The 14,358-nt window shown below is 36.8% G+C and overlaps 1 protein-coding gene across 18 annotated transcripts in view; it reads right to left on the bottom strand.

The window, feature by feature from the left end:
* nrxn3b (neurexin 3b) overlaps positions 1-13,644 on the bottom strand; it is a 163,910-nt gene extending 150,266 nt beyond the window's left edge. For 17 of the 18 annotated variants that reach the window (XR_014116957.1, XR_014116972.1, XR_014116974.1 and 14 more), the window contains exons 1-4: positions 13,502-13,644; positions 9,576-10,672; positions 4,928-4,945; positions 4,557-4,586 (exon numbers count right to left, since the gene is read on the bottom strand). Coding sequence is in view for 15 of the 18 variants with exons in the window: in XM_035529387.2 (XP_035385280.1) it covers positions 4,557-4,586; positions 4,928-4,945; positions 9,576-10,272 (745 nt within the window). In the remaining 3 variants the exon portion in view is untranslated. The remainder of the gene's footprint in view (positions 1-4,556; positions 4,587-4,927; positions 4,946-9,575; positions 10,673-13,501) is intronic. The other variant, XM_035529388.2, reaches the window with a different exon arrangement.
* Positions 13,645-14,358: the final 714 nt, after the last annotated feature.

Here is a 14,358-nt window from a genome sequence, read left to right as displayed (position 1 = left end):
CCCAAAAAAGGCACAATCATAAAGGCAAGGCTTAACCACAGGTTTGACCACTGTAATATCTACAATTATAAATAATAATTTCAAACTAATGTAAACTGAGCTCAAAGAAAGGGATCAGCACTACTTGGTTTAGTGCTTTTACAATTATGTCCTGTATTGAATTAGATGCATTTAAATGACTAAATTATGCAGTGCTGCAGTGCCCCAGGGGTCTGACTTTCACAACTCATACATACAAAAATGTCATGTTTAGGCTAAGGGGTTTATACTGGCCTTGACATTCAGTGATTGTTTAAACTGTAGTCTGACTGTGCAGTGCCACATTATATAACCACTGGTGCACACACTGGTGCTGCAAGACAGGAAATCAATCATGTTTAAATGATTTCTGAAGAGTCAAGAGCCAATACACAGGCAAAAAGCATATTTAATAGCATAATGCATTACCAGGAACTTAAGAACTAGCAGGAGATTAGCAGGGAAATATAAAATAAATCATTCAGCAGCATTTGTGAGCTTAAGACTTGGTTAATTTGTTCACTTAACCAAGAGTTGTGTCAAAAGACTATGGGATTCAGAAAAGATGAGGGATTCCTGTTTTCCCCCTTAAGTGTCAGATGTAGCATGTATGTGTGTCTACTAATGATGGCATGTTCCTGAGAGTTGGATTTTCTATGGCTCTTCACCAAAGCACTGTGGCAAAAACTCTAAGGAGATAATTAGTGAGAGCTAGTCCACAGGACTGGAGCTATATGGCAAAGCTCTAAGCCTTGTGTGAGGATAGAGATTATATACTCCAGAGCTGAACTTTTCCTGACTCTCCTAATCACCACTCCCTATCTGTCTTCACTCTTGCTCCCCCTTTCTTCCTCTCGCTCGCTCGCTTTCTTTCTCTCTCTCTCTCTCTCTCTCTCTCTCACACACGCACATGCACACACACACACACACACACACACACACACACACACACACACACACACACACACACACACAGACACACACACACACAGACACACACACACAGAGACACACAGACACACACACAGGCTTCTCATCAAGTAAAACAAGCCTGTCTCTTATTCTCCAGCAATAGCGCTAACCCATCAGTATAGTTAGCTTAGCCTCCATCCATATCTGTTATCCTTGTAGGAGCAGTCTTAGATAACACTGGCTCTGACTTTCACCCTTTAGCTTGAAATTAAGGAAACAGAAAAATATGCTACTTAAAACTAGCACAAGTGTGTGACGCAGAGTGGTTTCAGCAGCTAGATTCTGCAGTTTAACCAGACATAATGGATGGGGAAAAAGTCTTCCATTACCCACTGACCATAGATTCCCCTATGGGCATTGTGCAATGCAGCCACATATTTCAAAGCAAATAAATACATTTTTAAAAAGTACCAAAAGAGAATATGAGACCAAATAACATTTACTACAAATTCAATTAAGATTTTACATCCCAAATGTCAGCATTACACTTCAAACTGAAGCTACAGGAAATGCAACAGAACATGCTGAAAACACACACACACACACACACACACACACACACACACACACACACACACACACACACACACACGTGTGTGTGTGTACATCCATCATATTTCGATAACAAAAGAATAAAAGAATATATAAACATTTTCATCTAACCATAAAGTTGTATCACAATATATGTTAGATCACTAAAAAAATTTGTTGGCATATGTATTGATTTTCCTTATTGTGCTTTGCCAGGCTTATTGCTGTCCTCTCTCACAGAACACAGGCTAGTCCTGAATAACTCTCAATGTTTTACAATTCAGTGTGTCTACACAATCCTTTATTTTTCAATTTTATTTTCACGTTTATCTTGTCCCCATGGCCTGTAGTGGGGGAGATCCCAGCCCAATCAAAGCTCTCAATAGCAAAAATAGAGATATCCATGTACATTTACCTGACACATTTATCCAAAGTGACTTACAATTACGACTGGGAACAACTTGAGCAATTGAGAGTTAAGGGCCTTGCTCAGGGGCCCAACAGTGGCAACTAGGCAGTGGTGGGGCTTAAACCAGCAACCTTCCTATTATACTGCCCAGTATAATGAGTAGCATAGAGTTAGTAAGGAAAGTATGCTGTACCTTTGTTTCTGCCTACAGATATATTAGAGTAGATGTCCAACAGTGAAGAGGACATGAATAGATGGAAGGCAATCGTGGAAGATAATTAGACAGACAGTGACAGAGAGACAGACAGAAACATTGTTCAGAGAAAGTATATAATGTAGGTAAACTAGGCATGCATTCTAGTGTGATTTATGCCCCCATGCAAATAAAATTTTGAAAAAACTATTCCCATATTGTCATGAACATCTGCAATTGGTTCAACATCAGTACATTTCTAAGCAAATTTCCTGCAAGTTATGTTTTCCCTACGTTTAAATGCTGACTATTTTAGTGTAATTCATACCTTTCTCAAAGTACACCCTGTACATACATCGGTACTCACTCACTAAGTATATATTTATATTTAAAAAATTAAACCTACATTTAAAAATATAAATGTACATTTACAAATACAAGATACTGTGAACAAACACCACTTCTATTATTATGAGTCCATGTCCTTTTCCAGGCCCAAAACTGAGCAAGGTAAGGACAATGCAGTAAGACATGCCATGGGGCATGCAGGCTCCTGCAATTTGCTTAGCGAATAAACATTAGGCTGGCTGCTTATGGGGTGCAGCACCAAGGTCTAACCTAATCAGGGCTCCTCTTAATAGAAAATCAGTTTGGCAATTAGCTTAATTTTTCTTCTTACCTATATGATGAAATATTTTTTCTTTCTCAACATCAACCTCACAGTATGAAAAATATATTCATTTAAAGGAATAAAACAACTGAAATCTACTTTGTGTTTGTTTTGGAGCTACTGTATTTTCAGCCAAACTGTATTTTTCTTCTTCTGGAAAGTATGATGTTCTGGCAAGCATGATGTATGCAAAAGAAGCAATGCCCACATGAGGAGCTGCTACAGTCTGTTTCAATACTTTTGAGCAACCTGCAACATGCATTTCTCAACATGCAACATGCATTAAGGCAAACTTATTATGTGAAGGAGAGATTTAATGACACAATCCACTGTGGTTTATAACTTTATGCAAAAGATCAAAACCACTTATAAAATGTTTCCTGCAATAGATAATATTGTGCTTTAGCAGAATTAATATTTTAAAGTTTATGCAATATAAATCACTGGCCTAGACCAAACCTATGTGTTTGAAAAGGCCACAAATTCCACACTTAATGATGAAATTGATTAATTAGTAATGTTTTTACTGGCTGCTACTTCTTAGGTAATCCTACAAAATTTGATATTTTAGGTTAAAATTATATTGTTCCCATTAAAATACATAAATCTGCATAATACTAATTTGAATTGCAACAAATTTGCAAGATCTGACTGTCACAGACTGCTCCTCTTTCCACTGGTCATGTGGTTCGGCCCGTCGCATTGTCTGTGTATTTAAACCAACACTGGTGTGTGCTATGTTGTCAGTCAGTGGATGTGGATCTGTAATGTGTTTTGTTGCCCATTAAGCGTTTTGTGTTTCACGATGTTGCATGTACTACATTTACACCGTTTATGTGAGTGCCCTTGTCTTCTGTGTTTCACAATAAACATCTATCACCTTCAATGGAGTCTGAAAATCCTGCTTCTTGTCCTGCAGCACTCGGGCCGTTACACTGATACTGATTTATCTGTTAGCATTTTTTTAAGTTGCGTAAAACTGGGCAAATTCATTTTAATGAAATTATACTGGCAGAAAAATAAAAAGAATTAGCTTCAGAAATTCTAAAGTGTAATGAATAAAGATGCCAAATTAGATATGTAAAGTACAACCTAAATTATAAACATGCTACCTTGTGCATAAGAGGCTAGTCTTTAAATGCATAGTAGTCCTCTTATCTGCTTCACATTTCTCTTACTGTGCCACACTTCATGTACATGAAGTGTGTCACAGTTTGAACCCTAAGGCGTGTACATTTTTCCAAGCTTAATCAATTTGCTATCACATATGGGAAAATGTAATTGTATGTGTTGTTTAAATTCTAGATGTTTGAAGATGTTTATACCTTTGATTACAAACCTTTGGTTAATTTGGTTAGTTTTGGTTAATTTAAAATAACTGTAAAATTACTCATCTGTAAAAGTGACTCAGATGGCCATGTGTTTTTATACAACTTATTCAAAACAAGTCTGTAGTGTCAAAACCTTTTTCAGTTGCTCAGACATGTATTATTTGAAGCTATATTGCAAATTTTGCATGTTGAGTTAGTGTCACTCTAGCATCTTATAGACTAAAAAAACTAATAACAAAACAAACTTTTTCATAATTACACAGGGTTACTGCCCAATTAATAATAACAATAAAACATACCTAACTTGCTATAAATTGTATCATTTAAGGAGGAAGGAGTAGAATAAGATCATAAAAAGTTACATATAGATACATTGCATGGTCACAACAAACAACACACTGGATGATAAGAGAAACTGTAGGAAGAGCATACCTTGTTGAGACTTCACCATGTGTGCAAAACCTTGTATGGGTCGGTGCAGGACACACAAGCAATTGAAAGAGAGAGAGGAAGCTTAGACACACCAATACCAGTACCTCTGAGGTATTGTGACTAGTCATGCTTTGCCCAAAGGCAAACCATGGTCAGCACACTGCAGTTCAAGCCTTTCAACATGCCATGAAAAGCTTATGGTATAGAAAAAGCAAATGTATTCCCTTGCTCTATAGTCAGTGTACAATATAAACTTTTCAAACTCTAGAAAATTATTTTAGCAGTAATAGAATATTATAATTTATTTTACACACTTTAGCTAAGTGGTTATTTACAGAAGTAATGCTATGTTTTGGTGTATGAAAACTTACCAGGATTCTGGTTGGCTGCTGTTCAGAAGATTGAAAAGGGGGTGGGGTGAGGTGGGGAGAAGACAGATTTGCAATATTAGGGACACACTGCATGAATTTGCATGAGGTTTATCATGCAAAATTTGTCAAACTTGTTACTGAGTTATTTGTCATGCAAGGGACAAAAGTTATCCCTCTGCATGCTGATTTAACAAAAACTCCCAAAGAAGAATTTAGCAACATGTGTCCCATCCTTTCAGGGATTCAGATATTTTCTGATACTTTCAAATTATCCTATTACACTGAGACCGTTACCATTGATGAACATGTCTAATGTCCGGAATACTGCAGCATAACTCACATACACAGTTTGAAGGCATAAATCCAAGCAGGTTTCTAAACCAGCTGTCCACAGCAGACCACATGGATTTATGGGGTTGTGAGTTTTGCAGATCTTTGGACATTTTCTGAACTAATGAGAATTATTTTCGCTATTGACTCACTCTGTGCAAGTTCATGTATATGAGTATGTGTGTGGGGTCTGCAGCTTCAGAGAGGATAGAAAAGGTGTCCCAGTGGCAGTACTGGATGTACCAGGTACTACATTTTTTAGGTTTTCCTTCTTCTTTTACCTTGATAAGTTGAATCTGTGAATGGGTCTCTGTGCATGGAAAGCCAAAAATCATCCAACCTGAATACTCACTGATTAGGCTGAATGCACACTGATTACCAGAGGAACATTGATGGTATGTTGTCAGTTTTAAAGATAAGGAACTCCTGATAAAACAAAATTTAAATCTTCCTGAAACATTTTTTAAAAATGTGCACACAGTGTGTGCACAGACACCTAGTGTGATAATTTCAAGATGTCTATTAATTTTGCACCTCCAATTTCTTCACATTCAAATACTTGCAGATGAGCTCTCAAGAGACAATTCAAAAGTAAACTTGCATATTAAAAATAGTTTCCAAAATGACTTAACTGTAGGTGGATATATTTTAGGCCAAATTCATAAACCTTACCGCCAGATTTAACATGACATTGATAGTAAATTGCATCACGGCAACATTTCTTCATTCACAAATGTCTATGTGTATTTTATGGTTTGAGTGATACTGCATTTGTGCTCATTATCATATGATGTTAATGATTCATAATATTAGACCACTCTGCAAAAACTACCACCTGAACAAGCAAATCAGCTGTTCTATCACAAAAATTTGTCATTTGTGATTATTAATGTGAACCGTCAAGCCAGATTTCAGCAAAAAATCGGAATTGAACAATTTACATTTATATTTTATGGCTGACACTTTTATACAAAGAGACTTACAATTAGGACTGAGAACAATTTTTTGAGGAACTGAGGGTTAAGGGGCTTGCTCAGGGGCCCAACATTGGCAACTTGGTAGCAGTGGGGCTTGAACTGACAACCTTCTGATTACTAAAACAATAAAACTTATAAGGTGAATGTAGCCTTTGAAGAGTGCATTGCAGGCTATTAAGTTGACACCTTAAATATCCTAAGGTATGGTTCTATAACCTACTTCATGGTTTAGTTCCATGCTTGTACATGTCCAACAGCTGATTATTCATACCCGTGTATCAGTTAGGTTTCAGCCATTCATATGAATGGCCACCACTAATTGTAACAAGGAAATAGGTGCAAGAGATTAAACAGGTGCAAGAGCCCCAAAACATGGAGTTACTCACACTTTTACTTACTAGATTGTTGTGACTGCTATTTACATAAATAAATCCAATTACCATTGGATGGAATTCACATCAGGGGTGCCATGCTCATTCAAATTGATGCCATATGGCTCACCAGATTTTTGATATCTTTATTTTTTATATTTATATTTATTTTATTACTATTACTGTTTTAATATGAAGTTATAGACATTTTATATTATGAGTCAAATGTGATTAAATTATGTCATATCATAAAAGGTAACACTTGCATTAGAGAGATATAGGCATATAGGCTTTGTAGTATAGTTGGCTATGGCTAGTACTTGTTGTTTGTAAATAAAATAAATGTACAGTATTTACCGTAATATTAAAGCGAGAATTTAATGAGGTAGAAGTAAAAAAAAAAAAAAGGAGTGGATAGACAGAAGAACAGATCCTCCTCCCCTCCCACACCACAATGTAATCCTTTAATCCTCTATTCTGTTTTTTTTTTTTATGGGGGGGGTGTTTTTTTTTAGCTTTTGGACTCAAATTCAAACATAGTTTCTGAAAACAGCTGTCGAGAGTTGATAGACACTAGCTTTTTAAATGACCTACTTTTATAAGAAGATTACTGTATCTGACATCGTTCCATGTATACTTATTAATAATCAGTTAAGTCCTCGTCCACTATATTAATGTGGTATTTAACCATTTTTATGAGTGCCTTTTTTGCCTTTTAACTTTTATGTGTGCTTTTTTGGCCTTTCGGTATTTAGTGCAAAAACAAGCCATAAAATTTAAAAGCTAGGTTCTTAAGGTGAATAAAAAAGCCTTATAGGCCTCATATGGTCTGTCAAAAAGTGAAATCTTTTCGACTAACTGTGCTTATAGAACAGACTGACAAAAATTCTGATTTCAGTTAAGTACACTAGCTTCGTTTCTACATCTTTGAGCATCCCGTATGAAAAGGAAATATGTGTAAGATGTGAGCTCAGTGATCTTCAGCAGCTTTCCGCAGATTCACATGGGCTGAGCAGACTGAACATGTTTTATGACCAAATGATTGTTTTAATCTGGCTGCAGTTTAAAGATGCATTACAGATCACAATGAAGCCCCAGTTGTTCAAGGACTTTTAGTCAGCCTTTTAATGAGGCTAAATGTGTGTGTGTGAGAGAGAGAAAGTGAGTGAGTCTCTCTCTCTCTCTCTCTCTCTCTCTCTCTCTCTCTCTCTCTCTCTCTCTCTCTCTCTCTCTCTCTCTCTCTCTCTCTCTCTCTCTCTCTCTCTCTCTCTCTCTCTCACAGTAAGTGAGACTGTATGGGGCAATCCTGTGCCATCTGTATACTCTAAGAGTCTCCTGCGGTCAGGGCCACCCATCTCATCCCTCTTCGGGTCAGACAGACTGAAAATATCACTCATTAACAACCTGACATATGAAACAGCAACTGTGCTGCCTTCATTAATTTTTGAGCTATCTGAGACACACCAAGATGATTTGCTGTACTGCTGTGCCAATATTAGCAATACCCAAATACTTAAAATTAGCAAAAGCATGCAATATTGTAAAAGAAGCCTGTCAGTTGCTGTCCTGTCAAATGCTGCATGATTATTTGTCCCTCACTTCCAGCAGTAAACTACCCATTCACCCTCCCTTTTTTTTCTCTAATTACCAGACATTTCCACTTCTCTGCAGTTTAACAGGCAATCAGGCATGTCCATTCATGTGTGTGACTGGTGTCTGATGAGCCACAGGAAAGCTATGATGGCTCAGCATGTATCTTGTAGGACAGGCCAGACAAGAAAGGCAGAGCAGAAGGAGCTAACCCTACTGTTCTGAGATCAGTGACCTTACATTTCTCATATTAGACTGCTTTCTCAGCCAGTGATGATTGCTTCTACAATGAGGGCACTATAGAAAATGATAAGGACTAAAAAGATCGGAAGATACTGTCGGATCTCAAGTCTGACAGTACCTCTTAAACACATCAACACTATATTTTATATTTTTGGCTCAATAACCTTTTTTCACACCAATAACTTTCTCTTGTGTGGCATTAGTTGTATATATTGATGACAAATGTCTATACACCAAACAACTGTAACATATTAAATACAAAAAAGTCTGATCTTGTTTAACTCAAAATAACTGCTTGTGACATGACAACATTATGTTGGAATAAGAAATCTTTACATGAAGTTAGATATTACATTAATCCTTAATAGTTCAGGGTCCATTCAGCATCACTGAGTCAGACAAGCAGCTGCATGTGAGTCAGTACTGAAAATAATTCTTGGGAGGTCTCATCACTCTTAAACCCGTCCAGCTGAAATAAAAGAGTCGATCTGTCTCAGAAACAAAGAGATAAGATGGAAAAAGTAATATAGAGGCCTTGATAAACCAAACATGGTCATGTACCTTCCATGGTGTGTTACATGTGCAGGATCTAGATATTTGATGGGAGAAAATATGATATCACTGGTAACAATGACCATTATCATTTCACCTGAACAAAGAAAAATGTACTCCAATCAAGATGGATAAGCATCCCAAAACATGTAAAAGCAAAATAGCTTTTAAAAAAGAATATAATGGATCATAATGTAGGACTGCTGTAATGAATGAAAGAGATCAACACTTTGTGGACTTTGATGGACACAGATATGCAAAAAGAGATACTAACCATTCTTGGTAAATCACTGGGTTTATGACTCCAGACAGCCCATCATCTCATGTTGCTTGTACAGTATATAACCATATATAACCCATTGCATAGGCTTTAGATTCACAGGTAAATTAGGAATCTAGATTCATTTCCTTAGTATACTGTCAGGAGGACAGATGTTTGCTTGTAATATTTTATTAACATTTGATAATGTCATCAAAGTTCAGATTCTATACAGAATATTAAAGAGGGCAAGATTAATAAGATAATTTCTAAACCTATTATGAGCATTTTAATAGAGATATTTATCAGCGGGATTATTTTCTTACCTTCATTACAGTAACGACCTACATATCCAGTTTTGGAGCAGTCGCAGTAAGGCTCCTCATCTACCAACATACAACTTCCTCCATTTTCACAGGGGTTCTCTGTGCACAAGCCCTCCATCTCGAGCTGGACCTTTTGGCTCCCCAGATGTGTGGGCACCTTATTCCCATATCCCAGGTCAGTAATAATCCCCTTGAAAGGTGGCATCTCCTTAACTGCTGGGAGCGTTAGGGCCGACGTTCGGATGTCTTGAGGGACGCCACCTAGGTAAAGGTCACTGATGATCTTCATGAATTGTCTCTGTGGTCGCACTTCATCCATTTTGAACTGCCCATCTAGTTTGAGCACTGTTCGTAGGTTGTGTCTGCTGATGGTAGCAGAGTGCCAGCGGCTGTCGTTGACCATCTTTTCTGAGGTTATTGTAGTTTCTGCGCAGTCCACACTAAACTGAAGCTTCAGTTTCCCTTCTGAGATAGTCATGAGCAGGAAGTCACAGTAGCCTCCATCATCAAAATAGAGTATCAGGCCATCAGATATAGCTGTTTTGAATTGAAACGTGAGGTCGCTTTTTGTGCTGGCATCCCAGCGTATGTATCGGGCCCATTGGCCTTCTGAGCCTGTGAACTCTAGGCCTATGCCCATGCCCAAGAGCGTACAGAGCAGGAAAAACACATTATGTGGTTGGCAGAGGGGAGACATGATAAAAACAATTCTCAGCACACTGTTACTCAGGTAAAGAATACAATCCAGTTTACCTTGGTTCAACAGTCAGATTCTCTAATTGATTTCCCTGAAAATGACAAGATTATTGTTGAACAGTCAGCATATCCTCTTCATGCAAATGGTGTAGGCAAAAAAAAGGCAAGGCCACTGAGATAGAAGTAAAAAACAACCCACATTCTGGCTGTGAATTCCAAATGACAGGAACGCGTTGAGAAAAGAAACTTAGTCAGCTTGTGCTGTCAATGTTAGAGATGCTTATCTGATGACATTTCTTTGAACCAACTTCCAGATTTATAATGAAGGTCCTCCATGCTGGATTTGACTTTGTAATATTGCCACATGCTAAAGTACAGCATTTGTTGTTTTTATAATGAACCTGTCAGGAACAAATAATAAAGATTGATTAATATATTCTTAATGGATAAGTAATGATCTTAGCATATGACCTCAATGACCTTGATATAGCCTGACATATCCAGAATGTTATGTTGGCGTGTTCTGAGCTGCTTAATGACATCTTCTTTGATATCAGTATGTGTATTCTGAACATGTATTGAAATTTCTAATATCGCTTAATAGCAATTTTTTTTCGCATTGCAAGACATGGTCTTTTTATTCTCTCATTCTGCTCACCCTTTGATGACTCAAGTTTAGCAGCAGTTTAATTCTGTGTTAAAAGGAATTGTCCTCAATGTCATTCACTCTAAGACAATTCACTTAAACATTAGATCGCTCTTTTACAGAAGTACCTCATTTCTCTACAAGATTTTCAGTTATGAGGATTCAAAGACATTCCTCTCTAATGGATATCAAACACTGAAGACAGAAATTGTGACTCTTATATTCTATTATATTATTTATAATCTGATTATAAATAATAGAATATAGGAGTGACAATTTCTGTCTTCAGTGTTTGATTAAACTGTTAACATTGTGTTCTTTTTAAACATCATTTGATACGTTATATCTTTATTTATCTCTCTATCATATTTCAGTAGCTTCTGTTGTTTCACTCTTAGCATATATGCTCTCCATTCTTAGCATATATGTTAACAGTTTAATAGTTTACATTAACACATTATAGCTGACTGATTTTTAGATCCATTAAAAGTCCATTGTAGACAGATCAAGTGCTGGTTTTTCTGGTCCAATTTCCACAGGGGTTCAATTAATTTAAAATAATTTAAAAGTAGCATTATATCATTGAAACATCCTGCAAAGAAAAGCACTCTCTTGAGTGTCTTATTTGTGAATTAAGACATAAGGGCAGTTATATTCTGTATTTCCCTTGCCACAATACCTAAATATTTACAGCACACAGAGGCTGATCAGGTGAATCCCTCTGAGAACCTGTACGTGTGTATAATTTCATCCCTTTCTGCCCTTGCTGTTGCTTTGGCTTGGTGTTCCAGTAGACAATACCCTCCCCAATTGTAGAAGTTCTACAGCAGTGGAACACAATAGCTGCTTTAACCACCTGCCCTGAATAGTTAATCTCTCCCTGGCAGGGAGCTATTGAGCTCAGATAACTGATACCAGCAATGATGCATAGTGTCTCCTTTAACATCACTAGGCCTTCTTCATATGACAGTGGTAAGCCAGTACTCCATTTTGAAAAATGTAAATAGCAAGAGCAGAATACGCAAATTATTTGGAAGACATAGTGTACACCTTGATGGGACAGCTGTCATCTGAGAGTGGATTCAGTTAAATGTTGTGTGGCAGCTCTCTGCTGCTAAGAGTATGTCTGAAACCTGACACGCATACACAGCACATCACAACCACTGTCCTACTATCCCCCTACCATCACCAGGTGGATTTATTAGAAACATAACACTAGGCTATCTAGTTTCAAATGATATGCATCAAATGAAGAGAACAGAGATAACATTTCCAAACTTGTTTAAATTAGGGCAAGATAAAATGCTGGTTACAAGGCATCTGAAAAGAAGAATTAAAGCGTATGTTACCACTGTGCCCTAAACAGCTGCACAAATATCCAAGTATTGACATTTTAGAAAAAATACATTAATCACATTAATTTGAGAAATTTTCATTAAAGTTCATTATCCTGGTTCAGTATTATTTAGATGTTTTAATGTACAATATTATTTAGTTCAGAGTTCAACATGTCACTGAACTGCGGATTGTCCACAGACTATAATTTTATATGCTTTCATAAATGGTGACTTATTGCAAGAATCGTTTATCCCACGATTTCATTACGCCTTTGATAACTCGTGCGCCCTCCTGCTGCGATCGCTTTCCGACAGATTGTTCTCATTTTAGACGGTGGTTCAGTTTAACATCAGAAAACGCAAATTGCGCAATGGCACATATTTGCACAGAACATAATAAATCGTAAAGCCCAGTTTTCGCAGTGAAGAAAAAAAAGTCCGCGATTACGTTGTGGATTTTACCTGAAAGGACCTCTACGGATTAGTACAAGTGACATTGGGAATTTAACAAACCCAAGTGGCCATACAAATTATCTGTATTTTTTCATAAATCCTGATTAGCCATATGTGACTATTCGCTTTTGCAAGGGCATGAAAGGAAGTGTTTTATAATATTGGCCTGAGGTTGATAAATATTGGGATATTCGAGGTGAATGCAACTAGGTTACTCGAAATATGACGGTTTCAACTGCAGCGGCAGCATCACGAGAATTGCTACTCAATCAGACCAGAACAGAACTGAAACATTTTGCCCCCTCTACTCAGTTGATATCAGACTAAATAATCCCCCACATTTTCTCCTGAGAATCGTAAACAGAATTTAAAAAAAAAAAAAAAAAAAAATTATATTTATATATATATATATATATATATATATATATATATATATATATATATATATATATATATATATATATATGTGTGTGTGCGTGTGTGTGTGTGTGTGTGTGTGTGTGTAGGCAATACTTCATTACAAATGTAGATTAATGTTCCATATATTACGGTAAAACAAAACAAAATACTTTTAATTCACGTAGGAAATTTAGGAATACGTCATTCGACGTAACGTGCTCAAACTCGGACAATAAACGCTAATGCAACAAACTCAAACAGCGAATGTTTTTATACTAACAGATTAGCTAGAAGATAAAACATTATTAGTTTATAGTCTCACATTATAATCTGTCCACCAAAGGCTACTGAGTGGCTCTAGGAAAACCTTTCAAAACTAGGTTTAATTTATTTACCTTTAATTGGGGAGAGCACACTTCTTCTGTTTAGATTCCCAAATGTTATGATGAAATATATTAATTCCTTGTTTAATGGAAGCTGCAAGTGATGGAGTGATAAGAAGGTTAATTACAATGCAGCGGGACAGGAAACGTTCTTAGCCCAAGCATCCCAAATCCCAGTTCGATGCGAGCTACAAGCAGACCCACTCACGAGCGCTACTGGTCCGCCCACTGCATAATCTAAAACACGCCATTTAAAGGCGTAGGAAGGGCAAACAAAAGTTCGCCCTAACAATAAACCAAATTTGTGTGATTGTTGAAAGGATATTACGTTTTTTTCTTCACTACATTCAGCCTCATTTCGTTTCTGCATTTCCTAATGGTAGTATACATCTTTAGATAATTTTTACGTTTCTTTTTAAGTATAAGTATTTGACTACTGTTTATCTGTCTATAACGGACTTTAGTGAGAGAAATGATTTGCTGTGTGTGAGAGTAGGCTTGTGTGAGCTGTCCATGGTGCTTGCACAAATCTAATCATTTACTTTTCCAGGCAGTTTAATAATTTCAAAAAGTGAAAATAATTCCAAAGTTAAAGTCATAATCTATGTGAAACCAATGGCCACCCAGCTAAACATAGGGACTCTGTTCATTCATACAATCATTCATTCATTCATTCATTCATTCATTATTACAGACACCATATGGTTGCTGAAGCGTAGATTAAAGACGATCAACTTTAATGATTATGAGTTTTTCCTTGCAGGGAAATTAAGTGGAAATTAAGTGGATCAGTAGTGAGTCAGTTGTCTGGGAAGTGGAAGCAACTGCATGGATGTGACATGTACATACACACATAAATAAATTGCGAG

This window comes from Electrophorus electricus, chromosome 2, assembly GCF_041902795.1.
Source record: "Electrophorus electricus isolate QZ-2024a chromosome 2, ASM4190279v1, whole genome shotgun sequence".
In the NCBI taxonomy this organism is placed as follows: domain Eukaryota; kingdom Metazoa; phylum Chordata; class Actinopteri; order Gymnotiformes; family Gymnotidae; genus Electrophorus; species Electrophorus electricus.
Note: the sequence above shows the minus strand (reverse complement) of the source record. Positions and strands in the feature narration are given on the sequence as shown.